The sequence below is a fragment of the Passer domesticus genome, unplaced genomic scaffold (genome assembly GCF_036417665.1).
Source record: "Passer domesticus isolate bPasDom1 unplaced genomic scaffold, bPasDom1.hap1 HAP1_SCAFFOLD_44, whole genome shotgun sequence".
Lineage (NCBI taxonomy): Eukaryota > Metazoa > Chordata > Aves > Passeriformes > Passeridae > Passer > Passer domesticus.
The window spans coordinates 1,552,257-1,578,148 of NW_026990160.1; the positions used below are offsets into that span (position 1 = coordinate 1,552,257).

The 25,892-nt window shown below is 52.3% G+C and overlaps 2 protein-coding genes across 2 annotated transcripts in view; both read right to left on the minus strand.

The window, feature by feature from the left end:
* On the minus strand, nucleotides 1-5,931 carry LOC135292636 (neurofilament heavy polypeptide-like). The gene is made up of 4 exons (XM_064406774.1): nucleotides 5,091-5,931; nucleotides 4,422-4,584; nucleotides 2,903-3,129; nucleotides 1-1,031 (listed from the first exon to the last, which is right to left on the minus strand). Exons 1-4 carry the CDS (start codon nucleotides 5,207-5,209, stop codon nucleotides 191-193), a joined length of 1,350 nt encoding a protein of 449 aa, XP_064262844.1. The 5' UTR covers nucleotides 5,210-5,931; the 3' UTR covers nucleotides 1-190.
* LOC135292701 (hydrocephalus-inducing protein-like) overlaps nucleotides 5,299-25,892 on the minus strand; it is a 26,018-nt gene continuing 5,424 nt past the window's right edge. The window contains exons 4-16 of the mRNA XM_064406807.1: nucleotides 25,081-25,200; nucleotides 22,602-22,736; nucleotides 20,986-21,185; nucleotides 17,154-17,337; nucleotides 16,001-16,076; nucleotides 14,628-14,746; nucleotides 13,324-13,547; nucleotides 11,328-11,395; nucleotides 8,952-9,184; nucleotides 8,054-8,154; nucleotides 6,672-6,807; nucleotides 6,061-6,225; nucleotides 5,299-5,325 (exon numbers count right to left, since the gene is read on the minus strand). Coding sequence (XP_064262877.1) covers nucleotides 5,299-5,325; nucleotides 6,061-6,225; nucleotides 6,672-6,807; nucleotides 8,054-8,154; nucleotides 8,952-9,184; nucleotides 11,328-11,395; nucleotides 13,324-13,547; nucleotides 14,628-14,746; nucleotides 16,001-16,076; nucleotides 17,154-17,337; nucleotides 20,986-21,185; nucleotides 22,602-22,736; nucleotides 25,081-25,200 — 1,788 coding nt within the window. The remainder of the gene's footprint in view (nucleotides 5,326-6,060; nucleotides 6,226-6,671; nucleotides 6,808-8,053; nucleotides 8,155-8,951; nucleotides 9,185-11,327; nucleotides 11,396-13,323; nucleotides 13,548-14,627; nucleotides 14,747-16,000; nucleotides 16,077-17,153; nucleotides 17,338-20,985; nucleotides 21,186-22,601; nucleotides 22,737-25,080; nucleotides 25,201-25,892) is intronic.

Genomic DNA, 25,892 nt, shown 5'->3' on the forward strand with positions numbered 1-25,892 from the left:
TTTGATGCACAAGTAAAATATATTTTATTATCCAACAGAATAACTGACATAACTAATAATAAGAAATCTATTAACTAACTAAAGTGGCACATTAGGTTTGTCAAACTGTATAAAATAAGTTGTGTGAATAAAAGAAAGAGTTCTTCTCCAGCTCAGCTGGGTTCTCTGGGATTTTGGTTCCTCCCTTCTTTCAGGCTTTGGCTTCCCCCTTCTTTGGGGCTTTGGGTTCCTTCTTCTTTGGGGCTTTGGTCTCTCTCTTCTCTGGCACTTTGGCTTCCCCCTTCTTTGGGGCTTTGGGTTCCTTCTTTTTTGGTGCCTTGCTTTCCTTCTCTGGGATTTTGATTTCCTTCCTCTCTGGGCATTTGGTTTCCTTCTTTTCTGGAGGTTTGCTTCTCTTCTCTGGAGATTTGCTTTCCTTCTTTAGGATTTTCAATTCCTTCCTCTCTGGTGCTTTGCTTTCCTTCCTCTCTGGGATTTTGATTTCCCTCTTTTCTGGAGGTTTGTATTTCTTTTCTGGTAGTTTGTTTTCAATCTTCTCTGGAGCTTTGGTTTCCTTCTTCTCTGGGAATTTGGATTCCCTCTTTTCTGGAGGTTTGTATTTCTTTTCTGGGAGTTTGTTTTCAATCTTCTCTGGAGCTTTGGTTTCCTTCTTCTCTAGGAATTTAGTTTCCTTCTTCTCTAATAATGCTTTGGTGTCCTTCTTCTCTGGGGCCTTGCTTTCCTTCCTCTCTGGGAATTTAGTTTCCTTCTTTTCTGGATGTTTGTTTTTCTTTTCTGGGAGTTTGGTTTCCATCTTGTCTGGGGCTTTGGTTTCCATCCGCTCTGGGATTTTGGTATCCTTCTTCTCTGGGGCCTTGCTTTCCTTCTTCTCTGGGGGTTTGGTTTTCCCCTTCTCTGCTTTTGGAGGTTCCTTCCCCACAGAGACACCCTTCTTTTCTTTCTTCTGCTTCTCTTTCTCCTTCTGCCTCCCTTCCTCCTCCAAGGCTTTTGTCTCCTCCTCAAGCTTTGGAGCCGGCCGCTTCAGCTCCCTTCTGCAGACAAAACAGAAAACATGGCTGAGAGTCACCACCAGAACCTTGGGCTCACTCGTCCTGGCTGGCCCTGCACTTCATTCCTTGACCCTGAGGCCAGGCAGCAGCGCCAGACCATTTCCGTGAATTCTCCTCAACCCACAGAGGTTGGGAACATCCCAAGGGAGGGCAGGGGTGGAAGGGCACCTCCAGGACCAGCCAAGTCTGAGCCTTGCCATCAGAAGAGCTTGACTGTGCAAGCTCCCTCTCCAGGCACAGCCAGACACCTCCAGCCCCCTGCCAAAGGCTGATCCACCAGCTCTCTGCGCTGTGCCTGAGAACGCCCTTTGTCTCTTGACTTCCCAGTTTCAAGCAGAGCACAGAGTGCCAATGTCTGCTGATCTCTCCTGCAATTCTTACTCAGCTCATTCAGCCCCCTTCTCCCTGGGCAGAGCTGAAGCAGGATTTCAATGAGTTCGGATTTCAGCTGAGGCTTAGAAGCAATTCACATTGATCAGGATGTCAGTTAGACAGGCAGACCACAGGTTAATGATGATGAGATGCTTCAGCCAGAGCTGATTGTTGTATTGTTTACCATGATGAGCTTCTTGATAGAAGGAAGTGGAGTAAGTGAACTGTTAGAAGAACATCTTGAAACCAGCAGAACAATGGTTAGCACCTGGGCTTGATGTCAATCAGTCACTAAGCAGGGGACCTTGGATGGTGCCAGAGGGTCACAGAGACCTGATGAAGACATTCCTGACTTCATCCCTTAAGACCACTGGCCCAATTCGAGACCACCGACCCAATTCCAGAGAAGAATTGCACAGGTGTGAAGGACTAATGACCTCATTTTAATACAGAGTGGGGAGGGGAGGTGCTGGGGTTGTGCACATGTATTGTGTGTAAGATCCTGGGAAATAAAGAGAGGGCAAAGAACCTTGTACAGCGCAGTCACGCCTTGTAGGGACAACTCTGGTGCCGCCCGCCGGGGTTAATAAACATACCACTTTCTAACTTCAGTGAGTTAGAGAGTCTCTGTCCGTGAGCCTCGGTTTTAACAACTCATAGCCTGATCCTAAATGAGAATAATCCCATCAGTCAGAAAGCAAAGGCTGCAGGAACTGCTCTCCTGCAAGACAGGCTCTTGTCAGCCAGATTTCCTGCTGGAAGCCAGCTGTGACCAAGCCAGCTGGTGCTGTCTGCCATGGAAACCATCTGAAGCAGCCTCGTCCCTCTCCTCCCCATGAAACCAACTTCAGCCTGGCCTGAAGGAAGTCCTGATGCACAGGCTTGCTTTAAGCAGCCTCCACTCCCAGCTCACACTTTGCCTGTGTGTCCTGAGCTGGGCTGCCCTGCTGGAGCAGAGCTTCCCCTGTGCTTGCCCACTGCTGCAGCTGAAGGGGAGCCCCAAGGACAGGAGCTTTTATGGCTGCTGCCCCACCATCAGGAGAACCCTGGCAGATCAGCACTGCAATGACTTCATCTGTGGCAGCACCAGCACCCAAACCAAGGTTTGGTCTGTGCCCCACGCCTGCCCACACCACAATCCCACTGTTTTGGTGAAGAAGGGAGATGATGAAGAAGATGCAACTCAACACCATGGAGCTAAAGACACCTCTAGAAGCAGTGCCAAGGCAGGGCCAGAGCCCAGCTCCCTGCAGGCAGCATCTGAGCCAGGAGGGCTCACCACTAAACTAGAGAAGAAGATGTGCTGTCCCAACAGAAGAAGGTGCTTCCTCTCTTGGGAGCCAGGGAACTAAGAGTGGCCATCCCTGTGCTGCTTCTGGCCTTTGCTATGCAGCACCTCTGAGCTCAGAGTCCTTGGAGCAGGGAAGCCCTGCAGGGACAGTAAGCCATGGAGAGCAGGAACCCATGGAAGGCTTACTCACCTCTCCCTGAGAGGTGCCCCAGAGCCACAGCTGATCTCCTGGGGGCTCGGGGAGCAGCTGGCACGTGAGGCCTCCCCGGGCACCAGCACCTCGGAGCTGGGGCCTCCCTCCACGTGGCACAGCGCCGTGGCACTGGAGATGCTGTTGAGGTGGCCAGAGAAGGGCAAGGAGACCTGCTGGCTCTCTCCTGGCTGCAGCACACCTGACACTGGCAGGATACTGGAAGCCTGCATGGAAGACAGGAGAGATGGAGGTGTTGAGCATGGAAATGGATGCAGAAGAGCACCTTGGAGCAAAGTGCAGGGCAGCCAGAGGGGCCTATTCCCCAAACACTGCCAGAATCACCCTGATCTCATCCTGCATCCATGCCACTGACCAGTGCAGGGACCATGGGGAAAATCTCCTCCCATCCTCACGGGTCAATGCGTTCATGAGTACATGACATGAAAGTGAACTGGGATGTCTCCTGGCACTAGAAATTCTCTCTGATGCACAACTTGCCTTGAAAAAGTTTCAAAACTTACTGCTTTTAGAAAAGGAGGAGACTCAGAGTGAGAGCTCTTGGAGTTGAGCAAAGGACTCCCAGCCCAGCTCATCTGACTCCTGAGGCTCTGCCCCTCTCTCTCTGATTTAAATGCTGCTCCCTAAAGGTGCTACAGCAAAAGCTCCTGCAAAACCTTCCTCTGCACCCCCTGAGGAGTTGCAGGGGGAGCAGTGCCCTCCATAGGTGCTGCACAGCGTCCTTGGGCAGCCCCACAACGTGTCCTGCACGGCCTCTCCAACACCCAGCTGCTCCAGCAGCACTTTGTGCTGGGCCTGCAGGGATGGGAGGCCCCTCTGTGGCCAATGCTCAGGGCCACCAGTGGCACTGGCAGCTCCAGCCCTGCTTGCCACACTGACAGTGTGCAAGGGAGACAGATTCCCTCTTCCCTTCTCCGCTCCCAGGGCAGTGTGCGGTGTGTCCACGCAGCACCTGAATCCCTCCAGGCCTGCTGGGAGGTGAGGGTTTGCAGGAGCTTGTGGTGGCACCTGAAAAACAAGCCATGCCCTATGCCTGCAGGAAGAGACAGCCACTTTGCCAAGTCCCAGTTTGTAAGACAGCTTCAGGGCCAGCAGTGCAAGAGCAGCTCTCGGGTGACAGCAGAGAGCTGCAAACAGGGAGTCTGGCTGGGCTGGGAAGAGGGCACATGGAGATCAGGACTCATCCCAGCTTGCTCTGCCAAGGAAGCTGCAGCTCTTCCCATCATGATGCAGATGAAAGCCTCATCTTGCATTGGGAAGGCAACAAGGCAAAAAATGCCACACTCAACACAGGCCTGTAGGATCTGAGTGAGCTTCTCCAAGGAAAACTCTCCTATTTCTCCCTCCCACTGCCCCATGTCCAGCCACTGGCCCTGCTGCCCAGCCACTGTCAGGGCATAGGACAGCAGGGCAGCAAAAAGGGAGCTCAGCAGGAGCATGACTTGCTGGTGGCAGGCTGGGGAGGCAGCACAAGCAGTAGGTGTACAAGAAAATCTACCTCTGCTCCTGAAGACTGGGTCAAATCCTGCTCTTCAGTCAGGGCTGTGGCTGCCTCCTGCTTTCCAGCCTTGAAGTGCCTCCATCGAGACGCTGGGCAATCCAAACATGTTCTCATCACCTTTGGTGGTTGGGGAGTGAATTGAGGTGGGTGAAGCTCATCTCTGGAAAAGAAGATAACTGTGAACAGGGACCTGCAGTGGGAGGGAGGGACACCTGCACCAGCAGCTCCTGCTCAGGATGCAGCCCCTGGCTGGCTGCTGGCACCTTGAACTGAGAAATGCTTTGATCCAGCCCTTCCCAATCCAGGCTGGAGCAGGTCTGCTCTAAAGGCAGCCCAGGGATGACACTGAGCTGCTGCAGCAGCTGCAACTGCTTGCACTGAGGAACTGCAGAGGACAGGGATGAACACCCTGTGGGCATGCAGAAAGCAGAGTGGGAGAGGAAAAGACAGAGAAGGCAAGCAAAAAGGGCAGATTTGAGACATCCAGGGGCAGACAGAGCCAGTGACAGCCAGCACAGCCCCCCCAGGGCCCAACAGCAGAAACTCTGCAGCTCCACCAGGTATTTATCAGGAATGTTTCCCTGACACTGCTGGGGGCTTGGCTGACATTTTCCAACACTCCCAGGGGACTCAGGTGGCATTCCCCATGCATCCAGACATACATACATGGGCTGTAGTGCTGGGATCCTGCCAGACTCCATCAGCCTTGGGCTTGGCGAGGTTTCTGCCAGCCGTCCAGAGCTCCATAACTGTTTTCTCTGTCCCAGGAAGCAGGCAAGAAACATTTTTAAAAAAACCCAAAGCAAACCACAACAGGGAAACCTAAAAATCCTTCAACAGCTCAACCCTGCTCTAGTTATTTCTTTAGGGACAGCTACCACTCTCCAGCTGAAATGCTGGGCTTTTGGAGAAAAAAAGAAAAAGCAAATTACATGTTCACCTCCAAATTTAAAAGGATCAAGGTAAGAGAATCTTTCAAACTACAAATTATTGGCCCAAAGGTAAAAGCTTTGCAAGAAATCTCTAGTTCAGACCAGGCTGACAGTTAAACAACTGGTTCCTCTGGTGGGGAGAAACCCTCCTCTTTAAGGTAAGCAGTCTGAGAGTTGAAAGCAACTGTTCTGTCAAACCTCAGGCTCCCTGGCACAGCCTGCCTTGCCTGTCCTTCCTCTTCACTGATTTACATGCAGTGCCACAATGGCCCAGGTTCAGATGTTTGGTGCCATTCAGGGAATTTGGCATTGTCATTTCCTTATGTTTTAATGTAAGTTTCAATCTTTGCAACCACTCTTCAAATGCCAGCTTTCCTTTCCTTGACAGAAAGCTCAAGGTTCCCAGAAGTCTTCTGACATCCCCTTTTGTGCTCAGAGAGATACCATTTCCAAACAGATGTTTCCAAAGTTAACAGCATTTTCAAGAGTAATGCACTAAAGTGGCCCTGGATTCCAGCTCAGACCAACGACATTCTGTGCCAGACACTGAGATTACCACCCGTGAGGCACGAGCTGTTGGTGCCACCCATCCCTCCTGGCCTTCTCCACAGCAGCCTGTGCCTGTTTTCCCCGGCAGAATCCCCGTGCCCTTTGCAGCCTGCCAGGAGCAGCTGCACAGAGGCACACATCTCCCCTGCACTCACCAGTGGGTTTCTCTCATCCCCGAACACGCCGATGAGAACATTGGTGCGATGCGTGCCCAGCGCCTGCACTTCCACCAGCACTGGGATCTCTGCAGTGCTGTGAGGCTGGACAATCCCACAGGGCTTAGGGCTGGAGTAGAGCACAGCAGCGTCCTCCTTGCGTTTCTGCAAGAGACACAATGAAATGCAGCTTCAGAGGCACCTCTGAAGGAACTTTACACTCCCTAACATCCACCGCAACAGCAACTGACACACGTGTTTAAAAATGCCCAGGACAAAGGCAAAAGGCACAAACAAGATGCAAGAATTGTAGGCTTAGCATTCCCAGGGCATCCTGCAAGGAGGCTGCTAGCACAGGCACTGGTGTCTGTGGATGCAGCAGCTTTCACAACCCTCTAAGATCTCCCACAAGAAAACACCCTGAAGACTAGAACATCAACTGTTCCCTCAGCAGGTTAAACTGCATCCTCAAGTTTACAATCGGGTAGGATCCTGTTCTCAGCAGATCTTTAAGACTGAATAGAAACCAGCAAGGTCATGTCCAAATCCTTTTTTCCCCCAATAAGCTCCTCAATAATATTTGAGAGGGGGAGGTGGATGGGATGCCAAACCTGTTCAATGAGCCCGTAGCAGCCAGGCAGGTGGCTGGGATTCCTAATCAGGAACTTCTTCTCGTATGGCACCTTCAGGAGGCACTCATCATATTGCAGCACATGGGGGGACACTTGCAGCTTTGGAACGAGACATCTGGACAAAGAGATGAGCCCAGGGGAATTAGAGATACTGAGAGAATGGAGAACATTTACCCCCAAAGATTGTGAAATGGAGCATAACACATTGGTCACTGTCAAATGGACATTGAACAGCCCTGCAGTGATAAATTGCCTTCTACGTCTTCCCGCTCCAACAGGTCTTGTCAAGGAGGGGCAAACCCTGAGAGGCAGCACCCAGAGGCTGCCAAGTGCCCCAGGCAGAGCACTTTGTCCCACAGCTGCCTCAGCCCCTCCTTTCCCCAGGAAGCCTTGCAAGGACTCCTGTAACACTCCCAGTGATCCATGAGCTCTAGGGGAGCCTTCCCAACAAGGATCAGAGCTCACTAATGCTCAAGGAACACACAACTCCAGTGCCCAGGAAAAATGACTCCCTTCTCTGCCATGGTGCTGTTGCCCTGCCTGGGAACTCAGCTGCTTGCCCCAGCTTTGGAGGGCACGGGACACCAGCTGCCCTCCAGAGTGGCTGATCAGCCCCTCCCAGGCCCTACAGCTCCCTGGCTCCTTCCCTCCACAGCTCCAGGCACTGACTGTCCCCAGCCCCACCTGCCTGACAAAATGCCAGCCCAGGCACTGCCTGGATGGCTCTGCCTGGGAGAGGGAACAGCACCAGGGAACTGCATCCCTCCTGGCATTCCACTGACACCCACAGCAGCACAGCAGGATGGAATTCTGCTGCAGCAACAACCACTTTTGCTCTCAACCCTGAGAACATTCAAGCTCAGAGTGGGAAGCAGAGGGAAGGAGAAAATCTAGAGCTGAGCTGCCATATCAAGGGCTGCTTTCCCCTCCTGAGGCCTTGCCCTCAGCACTCTTGCTGGCAGCCACTTCCCCCCTGCCACGTGCCCTCATGAACAGAACCAGAGCCTGGCTCTCAGCAGGCTGCTTGCTGTGTCCCAAACCAATGCACGGTGCTCGCACCCAGCACAACTCCACCTCTTGCAGCAAGAAGGAGAGGAGGCCCTGGGGACATTTGTTCCACCTCAAGCACCAAAAGCCAGGCCAAGAAATGATCTCATTCCTGGTGCCTTCAGAAAAGGGCCCAGGACCCTGCTGGGCTGGGAGCAGGGCTGCTTTTCACCACAGGCTGCTGTCCAAGCTCTGCTCTTCTCATGCCCAGCTGGCACAACATGAGCTCGTGAACCAGCACTTCTCCTTGGCAGCTGCAGCCAGCAAAGCCTGGGCAAGGCAGGGGCTGGGGGAGGCCAGGGAAGGGCTGGTACCTGGCTGTGATGACCAATGATGCCACTCCCTTGCCAAAACCCTCCAGATCCACCAGCATCTTCCTGTAGAACTCCATCACCGAGTTGGAACACAGGGTCACCTGGTGGAAGAGAAGAACAGGAAATTCTTCCTTACAAAAGCTCATTATCCACGTGTGATATCCTCCAGTCCTTGAGGGAAGATTTTGTCTTAATTCTGCTGCTACTCCATGTGTAGAGCACAGTCTCAAAGCAACAAAAGCCTTCTGGCAATAGCAGATGTGTTAAACACACCTTGCTATCAGGGCATAGCTCAGCTACATTAAAACATTAGACCAAAGCTCTACGCACCACTGTATTCAAATTATGGCCCCAATTTCTCATCTGACTACAATGACATCAATGCAGAAGAAATCTGACTTGAACACAACGAGTTCAGCTTTACAGCAGGAAGCTGAGGGCAAAGTGTGGCCCAGCAGGTGCTGGGCAGTTCATGGCTGCAGAGTTTTTTGTCCCCACTGGAGATTCCTGCAGTGAACACAAATCCTTCTGATTCCCAGGAGAGGGGAAATGTGACCAAGAAGAAAAGCTAACTGCTTTCTACAATGACATCTCTCTAACAGCCACCTTCTGCCCTCATCTTTGCTCTGCCCACTTGCAATCAAATAAATGGCTCTCAGGAACACAAGAGTGACTTCTGGCCTTGACCATATGGTATGTGACCTCAGCATATGATTTTGGAAAGAAAACAGTGCTCCTTGAGGAACACCCCGAGTAAGGCAGCTAGCAGAGGCCTCAGAGCAGTGCAGATCTCTCACTCACACCATGCTCAAAGCTGCAGCAGAGCTAAAGCCCTCCCACACTGCAGTGCAGCTGCAGCCCTGGTGCTGAAGCGTCTCTGGCTGCACTCTGCCCGTACCTGGATGTCCTGGTGTCCCTGGGGCAGGATGGTCCCTCGGCTGGGAGTGATTGTAAACTCCCGGGGCTCCACATACAAGTGAATGCCCTTCCTCCAGGCTGGGTCACTGTGGCAGCGGATCTGATCGACGCTGTCCACGGCCGGCTGCGTGCCATCGAACGACATGCGGAGCTGGAACGTCACGGGCACCGGGGAGCTGTTAGTGAGCCGGCAGCGCTGGGTGTAGGGAAAGCCTGGGAAAGGACACCAACATCCATTGAGGCTCCCATTGTGGCATGACTCCTGCTGGGAATGGCCTGGCACGATGAAAGTGGCATTGGAGTTCAGCTCTGGATTATCTGAACTACAGCTCAGCCAGAAGCTGCATGAGGAATGAATCGTCACTCAGTTCCCTTTGACACACATTGCAGACTGCAGCCTTGAAAATGCCCACTCCTAGCCCTGCTGAACACTGCAAGCTTCTCTCTTGGCGATGGGGAGGAGCTGCCTCACCTGCCCCAAACCAGCACCAGTGATCTCCCAGTGATGAGTGTACACTCAGACCGAGCATTTCCTCTGAGAATTCAAGCTGTCAAATTCCCTGTTCAGCCTGACAACACTCCCACCCTTTTCAAGATAGATAAACAGTGAGTCAGCATTAAGAAGAAGCTACAGCAAAAGAAAGTGAGGATGGAATCAGGAACTAGAACGTGAGGCAAAGCAGCCCAATGCAGCTTCTCTCTGCAGGATCCTTAAGGCATCTCTTGGTTTGGGCCAAACAGACTGAGCACGAGACAGCTCAGAGCCCACTCAACTGGGGGCACACCCAAGCCTTGCTTGGAGATTGGCAATGAGGAACCAGGTCCCACCTCACCCAACAAACGGGGACATCACACCCATGCTGCTCACTGGGGTTGCTGCCTGCAAGGCTTTACCCCACTGGAGCTCTGGGATTTGCTTTCCATGCTGGAAAGCCAGAGATGCAGCCACTCATGGTGGGGATGTCCTGCAGAGCCTGGAGAGCAGCCACAAGCTGCTCTGCAGTGGACATCTGGCTGGGCTGGCCAGCTCTGTGGGGAGGAGACTTCTCCCCAGGCCTGCTCACCAAGAGGCACTGGAACACAGATGGGGAGAAAAAACAACTGCAGCTGCAGCCCAGAGCTTCTCTGTGCCCATCCCAGTGAGCACTGCCAGCTCCAGCAGTGACTCCAGCAGGGAGGCAAGAGAGGCACAACAAGGACAAACACAGATGGCAAAACCTGCAATGAGACTGAGCTCACCGCATGCAGACAACAGTCAACAGTTCCAAAGAAGCAAAGACACAACAGCTGCCTTCAGCTGAAGAGACCTTAGGAATGAAAGCAGATCCAGCAGGATCAATCTCCTGGTTCAGAACCATAGTTCCATTGGTTGCCTTTCTTGTTTCATTTCTTCAAAAAGGCAACTTGACAAGTGCCTCCATGGTGATGCAGGGTGGGGAAGAAGCAGCTCAGGAAAGGCAAGTAGTTTCCTTAAAAAGTCCATGACCTTCCTTGTTCTGGGTTTTGGCTTGGTAGTGAATGCTCCCCTTGGTCTGGGAAGGGGGATAGGGGTTTTGGGGGGTTTTGGCCCTGGGGGTGGGCTTTTCCCTTGGGGGTTTTTGGCAGCTGTGGCGTGATGCCGTGGGCGCTGTGCAGTGGGAGCTGAGGCTGGGCAGGGAGCGGAGCTTCCCTTCCTCCCGCTCGGGGATGGGAGCTCGGCCGCGTGCTGCTGCGGGAGGTTGTGTGCTTGGCCCCGGCACTGCCCTGGCTGCAGCTCAGCCTGGCACCCACCCTGCCTGCCTTCCCCGCTGCTGCCTGCTGCTCTGAGCCACTGCCCACATCCCCCTGCCCTCTGTCCCTCTGCAAAAGGAGCATTTCCCTCCTTCCCTCCTTCCCTGCCGCTGCCGGCTGGCAGGGGATCACTGCCCTGCCAGAGCCCACAGCTCCTCCTGCTGGGATCCTCACTGCACCAAAGGGAAAAAACGGGACTTGGGAGCTGGCAAACATCTGCTCTTGTTCTCTGGGCTCTCCTGATATAGTCTGGGAAAGAACTGTTATTCCTTTCCCCATCGTTTGAGCCCTGTAATTTCAAAGGTATCATCATTTGGAGGGAGGGGCTCATCTTTCCATTCCAGGAAGATCCCCACCTTCCTTGGCAGACATCTGTCTTTTCAAGCAGGACAGAGACACCAGAAAATCCTGACTTTCTCTGCCTTGCTTCTGTTTGATCTGACAATGGCCAAATGCTCCCTGTGGCACCAGCAGCCCTGCAGTTCCCACCCTGAAGAGGCTGCTGGGGCAGAGCAGGAGGGAGGGATGCTTTTCCCTTGGAAGGCACAGATCCCTCCCGCTGTGTCCCAGCCCAGGCAGCACTCACCAAAGGAGATGTCCCCGAAGTCGAGCTCAGGGAGGTCGAAGTGCAAACTGGGTCCAGTGACGCTGCCCCTGCATGGCGAGGACAGAGCAGGAAATGCCTTGGTTCAAGGAATTGCAAAGCTCCGGCTGTCGTGGCTCGGGGGCACAAACCTGGTGTCAGGGCACCGTGCCTTTCAAACCAGCACACACCATGTGCTCAGCACAGTGCCCCTGGGCACAGGAGGCAGCTAAAGCCAAGTGGCCAGCAGCCAACAGCCACTGATGGGCTCTGGGCACAGGGCAGGCAGGAAAAGCCCCCGGGATGCTGCTGGTCCCATGAAGGACCCTGAACACACAGCCAGACATGGCTCCGGGCCTCAGTTTCCCCATCTGCAATGGGATGGACATCAAGGTGTCCCCACAAACTTCTGTGACCAGCCCTTCCAGCCACAGGTTCCCTGCTTTGCTACTTCTTAGCTGGAACTGCTGCTCCCATGGAGGAGCTTTCTCAGCAGAGTTTGACCCACACCATCATTACAGACACAGTTGTGAGCCATGAACCCAGGGCAGCCCCAAACATCCTCTGAAAAGAGCAGCAACACTTCTACACAGGGCACAGATGAATCCTAGAGGAAAGGAGCAGCTTGTCAGCAGTGCAGCAGCTGGCACAGCCAAGAGCAACAGCTTCAACAACCAAACAAGGGGGTCCTGAATCTAGCACAGCACCTCACCTGTCCTTGAACTCAGCAGACACACTGCAAAAGTCACCAACACCCACTGAAAGCAGCACTTGAAGCTGCACAACACTCACCAGTTGATTTCATGGCTGATGCCAATCCATGCCCACTCTGCCTTGTGGTTAAAAATCAAGGCCCAGTGACCTGTGCCTTCTGTTGGATTCACAGCACTGCCCCTGGCTCTGCTCCACACATCTCAACAAGAGACACCTGCCCTTGCTCAAGGAGAAAGCTGCTGATGCACAAACATCCCATCACCAGTTTAGGGGAGGGACAGAGGAGAATCACTTATTGGATGGTGGAAGGTTCCCTCTTGATCTCCAAAATAAAAAAGCAGCACTTTTCCTCCAAGAACAAAGCCAGCATCATTCTTTCTCCACTAGGGGCAGACCTACTCACCACTTTGCTCTTGCTAAGTAATAACTTCCTTGTTCTTTTTCATCCATCTCCCTTATCTTATTGCCATAATCCAGTGCAGATTGCTTTCATTTCTTCACTGCCTTGCCCCAGTGCCTCCCAAGAGCAGCAGCCTAGCTCCAAAGCTGCAGAGCAGCCAGCATCAGCTCTCCTGCTCCCACTGCATTATCCTAGCAGCCCATGGCTCAGGCTGGCAGGGACAGGACCTCGTGCTGCTGTGGTGCTGAGCACTGAGCTCTGCCTCCCCTATCATCACCCCTTGTCCCTTGTGCTGGGCCAGGATGATCTCTTGCCATGGCACCAGCCCAGGGGATGGTGCCCAAGTCCTTGGCACAGTTCCTGCTGCACAGTTCCCTGACTCCCACATCAGCCCTTGCCTGGCTGTGCACAGGAGGCACCAGAGCCCTCAGGGCACAGCAGCAGGGAGCACAGCTTGTCCCCCACAGCATGGCCATGAGAGGGGAGGTGAGGCTGCTGCTGCCCATCTGGCATGGATTATTGACAGAAGTTTTTAAAAGCACTGCTGCTGCTGCAGAATGCCCCAGGCTGGCCCATCTCCAAAGCCCTGGGGGCCTTGCTGGCTGTTCAGCTGGGACATCCCAGAGCAGCTGCTGCCCAAAGCTGATCCATCCCACTGCCTGCCATGGCCCAGGGCAGAGGGAGATCCCTGCAGGGAGGAGTCATTCCAGCTCCAGGTACCACACAGGGCAGGAGGCATCCTCCCACTAAAGCAGTGCCAGCATCAGAGCAGAGATGAAGACCTCAGCAAACACCTATTTTCTCTGCTCCACCCCAACAGGGGGCAGGTGGGGCATGTCCCAGAGACAGCTGCAGATGTGCCCACCAAGCTCCCAGGGTCCTTACCTGATGGTCAGGATGGCAGGCGTAGGAGATCCAGCCACACTGAACCGCAATTCTTCCTCAAACCTCCCCAACACGGTGGCACTGAAGGAGATCTGGAGAGTCTGGCTCCCACCTGCTGCAATGATGCCCTCCTGGGGTGCCAGCTTGAAGCCCAAGCCCACCTTTGTGGCAGCAGGGATGTATCTGAAGGGAGCATCAAGAGCTCCTTGGTTGATCAGGTTCACCTGCAGCAGCAAGAAAGCAAAGTGGAAATCCATGTGGAATATTCCCTTCTTGGGAGTTATTGTCTAAGGATGCAATGAACAGCCAGAAAAGGCAGAAGATGCTTTGTGCTGCTGAATGGCACAAGTCAAAAGATACAAGAGGACAAGTTCTGCCTTTGGGTTTGCATGCAAAGCAGTGGCAGCTGCACAGACCTGCAGTCACCCTGGGGTTATCCCATGGACACAGAGCAGTGCACCTCTGGGCAGCATCACCCAGCTCATGGAGACCTGGCCCTGCGAGCAACGTGGGGTGATTGCAGCTGCCTAGTGAATCAGCACAGAGCTGCTGCTGCCCCAGCCTGCACAGCTCCAACAGCACCATCACCTCATTCACCTTTTCCCACACCATGAAAACAAGACATTGATAATGAGGCATCAGCAGCAAAATGTACACACAGCACCATCTTTTGGTAAGAAAACTCAGGGTGTCTTTGTATTGCCCAGCCAAGCTTTTGAAAGTGTCTGGCATGATGTTTTTGCCAGCTTGGCACTATTTTGGGATACAAAACAGGTAGAAAATTCCTTTGCTTTATTCCCAAGAACACTTTTCTCTTTCCAGAGCCAGAGATGCACCAAGGCTGAAGTGTGGGACTGGTCAGCAAGGGACAGAACTCCCAAGGCTTTCCTGGGACTTCCAGGAATGAGCAGGAGACCCTTGACTGGAAGCTGTTGGCAGTGGACTGAAGCTCAAAGGCAGCCAGTTGGTTCCAGCTGCTTCTGCAGAGCCCAGTCCAAAGGTGCCTTGTGTCTGGCACTGCCACAAAAGCCTCTGGACATGCAGCTTTTGCACCCAGTGCTGGTTTCACCTGCCAAGGCCTTGTTTTGCAGGAAGCCTCCCAGCTGATCCCTAAGGAAGGCTGCCCAAAAGCAGGGGCTGGGGCTTCATGAACAACAGACACACCTTTCTGACCCCCCAGACTGGACCAGCACATCAAATATTCCCTGCTCACAACTGCCCAGGCTGGCAGGAATTCCACAGCTCCACCAGGCTTGCTGCTGCCTCAGGAGCCATCAGCATCCATCCCCAGCCCTGCTGCTCACCTCACAGACATGGGGGGTGTTGACAAAAATGTCCCCAAGCTCCAGAGTGTCACAGCTGAGCTCAACCAAGGGTCCTTGGCCTTCCCCTCTGAGCTGCAGGGGCAGCCTGCTCTCACGGCCTGGGGAGAGATGTCCATTTCAGTACAAGCATTCCCTCTGTCACACTGTCTTTTCCAGGCTGCCTCAGTGCTAGTCCCTGACTCTGAGCTGGATGCCACCAGCTCCTGATGCTGCAGGACAAGATATGGACCCTTCTCTTCCCTCAGCAGATATCCCTTGGGGCTGATTTCTAATTCCTAACCCATTCCTCGGGCTGGTTTCCAATGGGAGCCACCAGTTTGCTGAGTTTCAAACGTCTCTGGGGTCCTGGAGTGGCAGACCAAGCAGTAATGGGTAGAAATTGAAAGAAAGGAAATTTAGGTTAGATATTTGGGATGACATTTTTTCCTGTGAGGGTGGTGAGACACTGGAGCAGGTTCCCCAGGGAAGTTGTGCAGGTCCCAGCCCTGCAAGTGTTCAAAGCCAGGCTGGATGGGGCTTGCAGCTACCTGCTCTAGGGGGAGGTGTCCCTGCCCATGGCAGGGGCCTTGGCACTAGATGATCTTTAAGGTCCACCCCATCCTTAACATCCTAGGATTCTGTGCTTTCCTTCCCATGCACCTAGAGGAGCTTGGAAATCCATTCAGTGAAGGCACAAAGCTCATCCAGAGCTGGGCAATTACCAAACTACCTGGCCCAGCAGCACAGGACTTTGTTGCCCAAGGCCTCACCTTCTGACCCTCAGCACTGGGCTCTGTTTCCACAGACTGAGAGCTGCAAGGTGACAGCTCCCACACAGGGAGAGAAGCAGCTGCTGGCCAAGGCTGCTCCTTCTACCAACAGCCTGGGCTCAGTGGGGCTCAGCCCCCTCTGCTCTGGTGCTGTCTGGCCAGTGGGAGCTGATCCAGGCTCAGGGAGCACATTTCTAACCCAGCTCCTGCCACCTGATGATGGATCCATGTCCAGTGGAGCCATCCTGGAGGCCAGGGGCCTGCAGGGGCTTAGTGCTTGTTCACTGAAGCTGTTCTGCTCTGCAGCTCTCTGGCCTTTGAGGAAATGCCAGCAAAGGCATGGCATGAAAACCTCTCCCTGCACTGCCTGGGCTGTGCTGGGATCAGGAACCCAGACACAGCACTCTGAGCCCTGGCCTTGCACGGGACACTCCCTGGGAGCTGCAGGGCCACTGGGGATGTGCCAGCACTGCCCTGCTGGCCAGGGACTCTTCCCAGCACTGCCAGGGCAGCCCAGTGGGCTCAGGCTTGCACCATGGCTGCACTGAGGGGGAGAGAAGCAGGGCAAAGGAGCTGCACCTGAGATGCTGCAATAAGCCATACTTTGATACTCCACTGCTTCCTGGGGTTTGAAAGTCATCTTAATTTTGGCCAAATCATCTGGCTCGATTTCTCCCTCCTACAACAGAAACAGCAAAACATTTCTCTTCAAACTTCACATTTCTTGTTTTCAACCATAGTCCTGTCAGCCTTTGTTTAGAGCATCAGTGATGAGTGAACAACACAAGGAGCCCAAGGAAACCCTGCAAAGGCAGCTCAACACAGTGCTGGAAGCTCTCAATGCTGGTCAGGTCCCACTCTCCACAATTTCCTACTGCTCTGACACAAGCTCTTGCTCACATCATGCTGCTGTCAGCTGCACTGGGATGTAACTGCCAATGTGCACTGGTGGCTCTTCACAAGGAGAGATCATGATCCCCTCCCCCAGAAATAAAAATATTAGTTTAACCTGTTTTGAAAGAAAGCAGAGGTTGGGATTATTCTGGGCTTTACTCCAAGGGGAGAAGGGATTTTGCACTGTGCACACACCAGGCATTCATCATCTCTCACAATGCCAGTGCTCAGAATCAGGGCTGCTGATGGCAGCACGTGGCAGTTGGCTTGCACAAACAGAAAAGGAAAAGGTTTTCTGTCCCTGTGTGCAGGAGAACTCAAAAGGCCCAGTGAAACCTTCCAGCCTTGTGTCCAGGCTCACAGATGACACTGGAAGGCAGACTCAGAAATAGTGCAAGGCGTGGTTACAGGAGGCCATTGGCATTTCTGGGATCAACCTTGGGCTGAGTTTGGCCTCCTTTTCCCAGCCAACCATTGCCAGCTTCAGGTCAGTGTGTGAGCTGGCAGTGCTGCAACAGCCTCTGCTGAGCCCCACGTGTGGGGGCAGCCCCTGCCTACAAGAACTGCTCCCTGTGACACTGCAGGGACACGCACGGAGTGCCCTGAGCTCCAGCCCTGGCAGCAGAGCTCGGCTTTGTCAGGCTCCCAGCCCTGCCTTGACCCTCCAGGCCAGAAATGCTTTTAGCACTTTAGCATTTTTAGGTGAGCTCTGCAGCTGCACCAGAAACTCCATGCCCTCCCTCCCAGCATGTGGGACCAGCTGAGGATCTGCCCAGTGACCACAGCCAGGGTTGCAGTGGGTGGGAGGAGAAAGAGGGAGAGGAGGAAGAGGAGGAAAATGAGGTTCTCAGCTATCACTTACCATTGGCTCAATGACAGAAACGTCATCAGAGAACATGGGGTCCTGGTGCACCTTTGCCATCTCCCCCGGGGCCCTCAGGCTGGCAGCATGATCTTCACAAGAGCCCTTCTCCTTCCCTGTTTCTTTCTCCTCCATTAATTTTTCCAGCCGCAGCTCTCTCTGTGACTGCCCAAAAAGACTCTGCCTGCAGCCAGAGGAGAGACAAAGCCAGCAGGTCGTTTAATAAGGCACAGATTTGCAGAGAGAAGTGCGAGTGCAGGAGAGCAAAGCACCTGGGGAGGAGCTGCAGTGTGACAGATGAGCAATGCCACGACTGACTCTCACCATTAACAGACCAATATCATGTCTATAGGTTAAGAAAAGGGTTTTTTACCCCCTGAGTTGTTATCAAGGGACAGCTGGGGTTGGGATATTTGGGAGGGTCAGCTTGTCACCATGGTGACATCTGACCTCCAATCAAGATTGGAGGAAGTGAACTCCACCACAGGACAGCGAAGAAGGGGTCGATGGTCAGAATTTTGGGAGAGGCTAAAGGGTTAAAAGGCAAAACCTCCATTGTGTGGGTGAGCACACCTGGGGAAAATCCTTCCGTAACATCTTCTCTATCCAGTCTTCTGTTGTATTTTTGATAAGGTTTAATCAACCTTTCTAAACTGAGGAAAAGTGAGTGGCTATTTCTCACAAGCAGCCGCTCCCCAGCAAGGGCTGACCCCAAGCCCTGGGGGTCTCAGTGGGATCACAGGATAACTTGCTGTTCACTGGCACAGCAGGTAGTTTTACTCCACACCTGCAGGCTCAGGAGAGCTTTCCAAAGCCAGAATCCCTCAAGGGAACCTCCTGGCTCAAAGCCTCTGCCAAAACTGAGGGAGAATCCACCAGCCACTTCAAGTGGCTTTTCCTCCCACTGAGCTGCTGGGGGAGGCAGATAAAGATTATGGAGCAGGACTTCCCTGGGAAGGGGAGACAGAGCTGGGTTGCAGCTCCATGTTACCAGCACTGTGAAAAATGCCTATTATATTATTGCCTTTTTGCAAATATTAAAATGAATACTATATGTGTGATGTTGGAAAGTGATGTTGTATTAATCCTTTTTTACAGACCAAGGAATAATAACTGTTGAATTTGCAGTGTGGTTCTTTGGTGTGTTTTACCTTGAAAACATCCTGATTGAGCCTAAAAAGGGCACATTTTAGCAGTACTTCAATGAAAGCTACGCTAAGAAAGGGAGCAGTCAAAACTCTGAAAGAGTGCAAATGCACATTAGAGCAATACAGTGACATGGAAACCCAAAAGGAGGATGCCATTTACACTCTGAAGGATCCAATCCCAGCTCAATGAAGCACCATGAACAGGAGCACATCAAGGAAGCAGAACAGGAGGTTTCTGTGTATTTACCAGCAATGCAGTCTGGGACTGTGGGTTGTCACCCACGCTGGTAACTGTTTGCTTGGCCCAGCAGAGAAACTCTGTGCAATGTGTTGGAAATAATTATGCAGATGTGTTGGTGCACTTTGGATTTAACAGCAGCAATCAGGATTGGTCACCAGGTGAACAGCTCTTGCCTGACAAACACAAGACTCTCTGCTTTGATGCTCAGGGAGAGCTCAGGGGAAATGTGCTTCTGCCCAGCAGCTGCTGGCCTTTGTGCTTTTGTACAGCCCCACTGAGGAAACAAAAGTTCCTGGCCTTGGTGCTTTGCTGCTGCTCAATCTGTCACTTCCAAGTGTCTTCTGGGGACTTTGGTGATGAATGCATCACACACAAAAATAAAGAGAACATCTGCCAAGCTGAACTTTGTTCATGTCAGCAGTGATGAACTTGCTTCAGGTTCAGCTCATGAAGGACCTATTGCTGCAATGATGGGCCTGCCCAGTTCCCATTACCACTGGTGAGAACATCCCTGCTGGCTGAGGGAGAAGCCTTAGGACAGCAGTGCTTATGTGCTGGATGTGAGGCTTTGGAGAGAGGGGTGGAAAGACAAGGCCCCAGCAGCCCCAGAGCTCCTGCATGTGCTCCAGGGCTGATGCCAGGGCTGCTGCAGCTCTCTGCTGGGGCTCGGGGATCAGTGCCTGCTCTGGGCAAGGCACAGCATTTTGTTCTTATTCTTCTGCCAAAAATTTCAGTGGAACAGAGAAGCTGCCAGTTAAGGGAATCCCTGACCACACTTCAGCACTCCATTCCATTCCATTCCATTCCATTCCATTCCATTCCATTCCGTTCCGTTCCGTTCCGTTCCGTTCCGTTCCATTCCATTCCATTCCATTCCATCCCATTCCATCCCATTCCATCCCATTCCATCCCATTCCATTCCCACTGCTGCCCCATGTTACATGCTCCTGCCCTCAGATGGCAGGATGGCAATAACACTCCTGGGGGAGACTTCAGGGCTTGCCTGAGAAAGAAGGGATCTTCTTCCTTTCAAATTATCAGGAGAAGAGGATCCAGCCCAGTTCAGGACTCAGTTTTCAGGACTGAAAAACCAAGTGCAAATCAGCCCCTGCATCTCCTACATCCCAGCCCGGGCTGTACCCACCAGACTCCTCTGTTCCTGCTGGAGCAGTCATCTCTCACACAGACCTGGCTCCCCAAGACCCAAGGACACAAGCTCTACAGCTGAACTTAACTCCTCTGAATTTCAGCCAACATCACTAAGCTGTTCCCTGAGCCCACAGATAGAAGAGCTGTGAAGGAGACATCCCTGACATTGGAATAACCAAATGAAAATACCAGTGCCAATAGATGGGGCTGGCAAGCTAAATTTTTGGCCTTTTATCTGTGAATTGTGAGCTGTTCCTTAAGATAGTTCTCATCCTGTTAGAGCTACCCTTTCAATGAATCACTACTGCACCTGACAGGCACTACCGCACTACTGACAGGCAGAAAAGATAAGGTATGGAGAGGGTTTGAATAGGTTGTTTTCTTCTGCTTTTTAACTAGGGCCCTTTGTATGTTTGTTTCCTTGCATGGCATCTAAAGGCAGGTCCAGATCTCCCAATGGCACCTGGCAATCCCCAGACACTGCTCTTGCTTTGAGCAGTGTGTCTGCTCAGATGATTGCCAGAGCTCCCCTCCAAAAGTTATTCTATACTTTTCTCTTCTAAATCAGCCCAATTGATTTTCAAATATTCACTAAATGTCTCATATTTCCTACACACCTCTGCAAGTACCCATGGGCATGTGGTATATTGATAGGCATTAGAGGAGCTCGACCTTCATGAAAGTTCCCAAGGAAGAATTCATGATCTTTTGTCAAACACTTAAACCAAAATGAACAAAAACCAGCAGAAACACAGGAACTTCAGAGTATTCAAAAAGAAATCTCAATGAAAAGGGGGCACAACCTTATTCAGAGATTTAAATCATCTGTTTGAAATTTTAAACTGGCTTTCAAAGGTTCATCATGGAACACAAGAGGTGACTGATGCCCTCAGCTGACAAGGGAAAGCAGATCAGCTTCAGGAACAGGACTGCACTGGCTGCCTGCAGCACAGCTCATGTTGGGCATCTGATGCAGGGACCCCTGCAAAGCCACGTGCCTGTGGCCTCCCAGAGAATGGCTCTGTTTGGCTGACAGTGCTGAGAAAGCATTTCAGGAGCTGCTTGTGCTCAGCAGGGTGCAAGCCAGCTGCCAACATGTTGCAGCAGCCTCCAGGAAAGCTGGGACAGAGAAAGCTCAAAGGCTGCATCCTGCTCAGAAGACCGAAAGCGAGAGCAGATGCCATCCATCCTGCTCCCTTCCAGCCAGGGCTGCAGGGATGCTCAGGCTCCTTTTGTTGCTCTTTCCCAGCCCTGTTATCACCCAAAGGTGTTTTGCACAAGGACAGATCCTCACCTCTGGGTGCTCAGCTGGAAACGAGCTTCCAGGTTCCCGGTGTTGCGGAGCAGCAGAGTCTTCTGGCTGCTGCACTTCACTGGACATGTGGAGAAGTCCAGCTGGTCAGGGAAGTCCAGGACAGCTCGGGCAGCAATGGCCCGAATTGGTACCACTATCCTTTCCCTTTCAGTGACACAGAGCAGCTGGTGGGAATAATCCTGCAGGAAAAGAAACTGCCTCAGCACAGGGCATTTAGTGCCGTCCCCATGGCAGAATAAAAACCATTTCCTATAACCCTTCAAGGGCATCAAGTTACCTATCCCACCCTAAATGAACACTAAGCTCTACTGATATGTCACATTTTAGAGGCACTAGCGCACTTTGCAAAACCTATCTCAGTGGCATTAAGCTCTTCTGTCACTTGGTCATCCAGAGAACTGCCCTAGGCCACCATCATTTTTACTCTAAATTTTAATGATGTTAAAGAATTCCTAAGTTCCTTCTAAGGAACATGGAGCTAGGGAACACAGGACATTCCTCTTTAGGTTTCTATATTCCCACTGTTTGAGAATAGGACAAAGAGTTCAACTGACTCGAAGCAGCAAAAGGAAGATGAAACAACAGCTGTACCCAAAGAGCTCCTGCACCTCTGGCCTCGTGCAGAAACATCAGCTGCCTCAGAACTCCCCTCTAACTTTGCCTCTCCAACCAAGTCAGGAGGAGAACAGTGCTAAGAGGCAGCAGGATGCTGCTGGAAAGAACCTCTCTTGGCTTCCCTGCAAGGCTTCCTCCCTTCCATGCCACGGCCTAAACCCTTCTGGATGAACAAGCCCCCAGATCCCAGCACTGAGATCAGACTTGCCAGGGCCTCAGCACTGCTGTTCAAACCTGCACACAAAAGCACCTTTGGCACGCAATGGGTGCCAGCTGACAGAGCAAGCACAGGGACAGGCATGAAGACAGAGGCACAGCAGTGTCACTGCCACTGGCTCTGGGCTCACAGCTCTGCCTGCAGCTTGCACCTGCCCTACACCAGCTCCTGCAGGCAGCTGTCCAAGTCCCTGCAGCTCAGCAACCTCCTGCTGGCCAAGGGCACCCAGAGCCCAGGGTGCCTGTGCCAGGCCGGGCTCACGGGCACAGCACATCCTCTGCCCTGGCCCTGCAGCTGCACCATGCTCACTTGTGCTCTGGCACAGCACAGCTGCAAGGCTGCAGAACAGAGCCTGGGAAAAAGCACCGTCCTTGCTCCAGCCCAGGGGGAGGCAGGGAAGCTGTTGCCAGGCAGGAAGGAGGAAAGCTCTCAGACCTCTTTGTTCCTCCAGTGTTTGCCATCATCATGAACCCCCTTCCACTGTACCTAGAGATGGCCCAACATCTATCAACAGCCCTCTGTCATTTTCATCCTGCTCCCTGTGCATCTTCCCTTGGCAATGCTCAGGGATGTGCAGGGAGGGGAAGCAGAGCCTGTCAGGCCTGGCTGCAGTGCCTGGCAGCCCGTGCCAAGCTGGGACTGGCTGCAGGCTGCCTGCCCACGGCCTGGAGCCAAGCTCCCAGCACGGAATGGGCTGCACCCAGAGTGCAGGGAAAACAGTGGCTTTGGAGAGCATTCTGTGTTTTGGCTCCTCCAGGCTCACCTTGTTCTCGCCGGGGCTGAAGCGGATGCGCACAGGGACAGACACGGCCGGCACCAGGAGACGGTAGGCATCGTTGGAGCCCATGACCTGGAAGTAAGGTGATCTCTCCATGGAGACCTTCACCACATGAGGAAACTGCAGGAAAGACATGAAACAATGACTTTGTCACTTGTGGAAACAGGATGAGAGGAGACCTGTCCATGCCCTGGTGTCATCCCTCCTTGACTCCTTTTCCAAAGCACTTTCAGCTGTGCATGTACAGGCACACAATTCATGAGGGTGAACTCAAATTCCTTCTGTCTGGCTCCAGCATTCTGACCAGGCCCAGTAGGGCAGTGCCTGGTGGGAAGGAAGGGCCGAGCAGGTCAGCACCAGCAGGATGGAGACAGAGCACCTGAACCAAGTCATCTGCACATTCAACAAGGCCAAAAAACCTGCTGGCTCCTGCCTGCACACAGCCATGCAGTCGTGTTCCAGAGGGGGAATGTGCTCCCTGAAAGCAAACCAGCACGTTGTCCTGGGGGAAGGAAGAAATTCCCTTCTAGCAGATCAGGTTTGGGTAGGGATGTTCTGGGGATACAGTCATGCAGGCAGACCAGCAAGAGAGGAGACCAAACACTGTGGTCTTACTGGGAATAAAAGCAAACCTGAAAAGCCAAAGAAGGAACACAGCAGGACAACCCCTAAAACAAGGAGATGGCAAAGAGAATTTAAATGGGCAGTAAAGCAGCAAGGAAGAATCATAAAACCATGAGAGCAATCAGCTTGCCAAAAGTGACAGAAACACAGACAGGCTGTGCCTATCACTATGGGCTTCAAAGGCATTTTCTGCCTGGAGAAACAGGACCAGCAGTGTGGTTCCAATACTGAAAGCCAATTTTGGCTCTCCAGGGATTCTTGCTGCCTGTGCAGGCAAGCTGGGCTGCTGGGCATTCCTGCCTGCAGCCATCATGCCAGGTTCTGCCCTCTGCGATACACAGACACAGCAAACAAGCATTTTCTAGCACACTGATATCATCAACCAATGAGCACCAAAATGCTCTCAACAAGTCTAAACCAGATGACTTTGACTCCCTCCTGTCTCTTCTCACCAGCCCACTCTTGGCACAAGCCTCTTTTTAGAAAATGTTTTCCCTGACTGAAATTCCAATGGTCTCCGTTTTCCTCTTTACAGTGGAACACAACTGCTGACATTTTTCAACTTTTCCCCTCAAAGCTCTCTTGGCAAACTGCAAAACAACCACAATTTCTACAAGTGAAGGTGAAAACCTCCAGGAGCACATGGCTTTGGATGTGCTGTGGTTCTTCAAAGGGAAAGCAGAGCACCGTGTTGCTTTTGGAAAAGCTGAGCAGAGCTGGATGAAGCTTAGCAGGAGCCTCAAGTGACACCTAAAGGGCTCCCTCTGCTTCTGCTACATCACTCTGATTCCAGGGCTGCTTCAGAACACACCTCCTGCAGTGCCAATGCCATTAATGAAAAGTTATTCCAGCATAAAGTGCAGAAGACTCAGCCCCTGAGCTTTGACTGTGAGCTGCACAAAGGGAGCCCAACAGGCTGAGAGAGGCAGAGGAGCCAAGATTAACCAAGGAGACACAGGATGTGGTAAACACTCAAGGCAAAGCACGAGAGCAGATAAGAACTGTACAGGTCTCAACACTCCTACCAATCCAGAGCTTTCAAGAGAAGGCACCTCCTTTGGGACAGATACCGTCAACACATGGCCAAATTCAGGGGAGAATTCCCAGCACAGGAAGGTTTCCACCATCTTGCAGAACAAAGGTGCTGAGACATTTTCTTCTGGACGTGCTGCAGCAGATACCCTGCTTTGCTGTACACTTCGGGAATTACAGCTCTCTCCTCTTCCAGCACAGTGTTAAAGCTCTGTAGAAACCTAGGCCAGGGCACTGGGAATATTTCTCTGTCTGCTGTGGGCTGTCCTGACCCCCGGGGGAGCACTGACTTTGACCCTCATTCATGGAGAAACTTTCCTGGATGTCAATATAGGCTAGAATCCACAAAAGCGTGAAATAGATTATAGAGAGTAGTGTAGGTGTATCACCTGCTGAGAAATTTAGGTTTTGGGATTTTTGTGGATAGAAGCAAGATGGAGGGCACAGGGTGTCATCCTGAGTTTCTTCTTCATGCTTCTTCTTCCTTCTTCTTCATGGGTTTGGGTGGCATTGTGTAATTGGGCAGAAAAGTCCGCAATGCATGCTTCCAGGGATCAGTTATTGGCTTAAAAGGGAAAATAATCCAGGTGTCCTTTCTGAATTGGATAGCTTAGTCTTAAAAGACTTTGTAACAAGAGATTGTTAGCCATTTCGTGCCTTGCTAATGACAAGCTGCTGAACTCATGGTTGTGAGACTGTTTTACTGATAAGAAATAATAAACACCTGAGTCTGAACGTGAACTACCATCTCGAGTGCCTTCAATCCCGACCCAGAGAAACTGATAAAGCTCCATGTCCCAGCACTTACCTTGTCCACATTCATGAGAGACACTGTCATTTCAGAGACATCATGAGTGTTGAAGTTCTGAAATATCACCTCTGGTGGGGAAATCTGCAACAAGTTCTGCTTTGGGGGAGCTGACGGCAGCTGGAGAGGGGAGAGAGAGCAGGGACAGCTTCAGCTGCTGGGAGGAAGGCTCATGAAGGACAATCTTACACTGACCCCAGTGAAGTGCGGACTCTGGGGGGAGCACATCTGCCCAGCCCACACTGGGCAAACAGTGGCTCACCCACCTCTGCTCGGAGCTGATGGAGAGCTGCTGGCCACGCAGAGCAGGCTCGAGCCAAGCTGCTCTTTTGACATGTATTTCTCCAGCTTTCATTCTCCACAATGCCAGGCAGCACTTACCTTAAGCACAGCCCTGTGCCCATGCGGTCACAGAGCTCTGGGGCACTGCCTGAGCACTCATGGAGTAAGTAAAACCCATACATTTACATCAGATTCCATGGGAAACGATTTTGCAATGTCCTTCACTCTGACACAGGGAAACCAAGGCCCACACAACTGCAAATCCCTTTTTTGATCTAGAACTTAGGCAGCAGTAGCAGAGGAGGTGTGAGAGATGAGGTGATATTTGGCTGAAGCCAAAAGGTTATCAAGTTAAGGAATGAAAGTTGTTGATTCTCTGTGGTGTTTGGGGTTTGGATTTGTTCAGGTTGGTTTCTTGGGTGTTGCTGTGAGAGGAACAGGGTTGAAGACCTGACCAAAAGGAAGCAGGGTGAGAGGGGAGGGGACAGAAAAACTGGCGTTTGGAGGGAATGGAAGTTCCCAAGTACCCA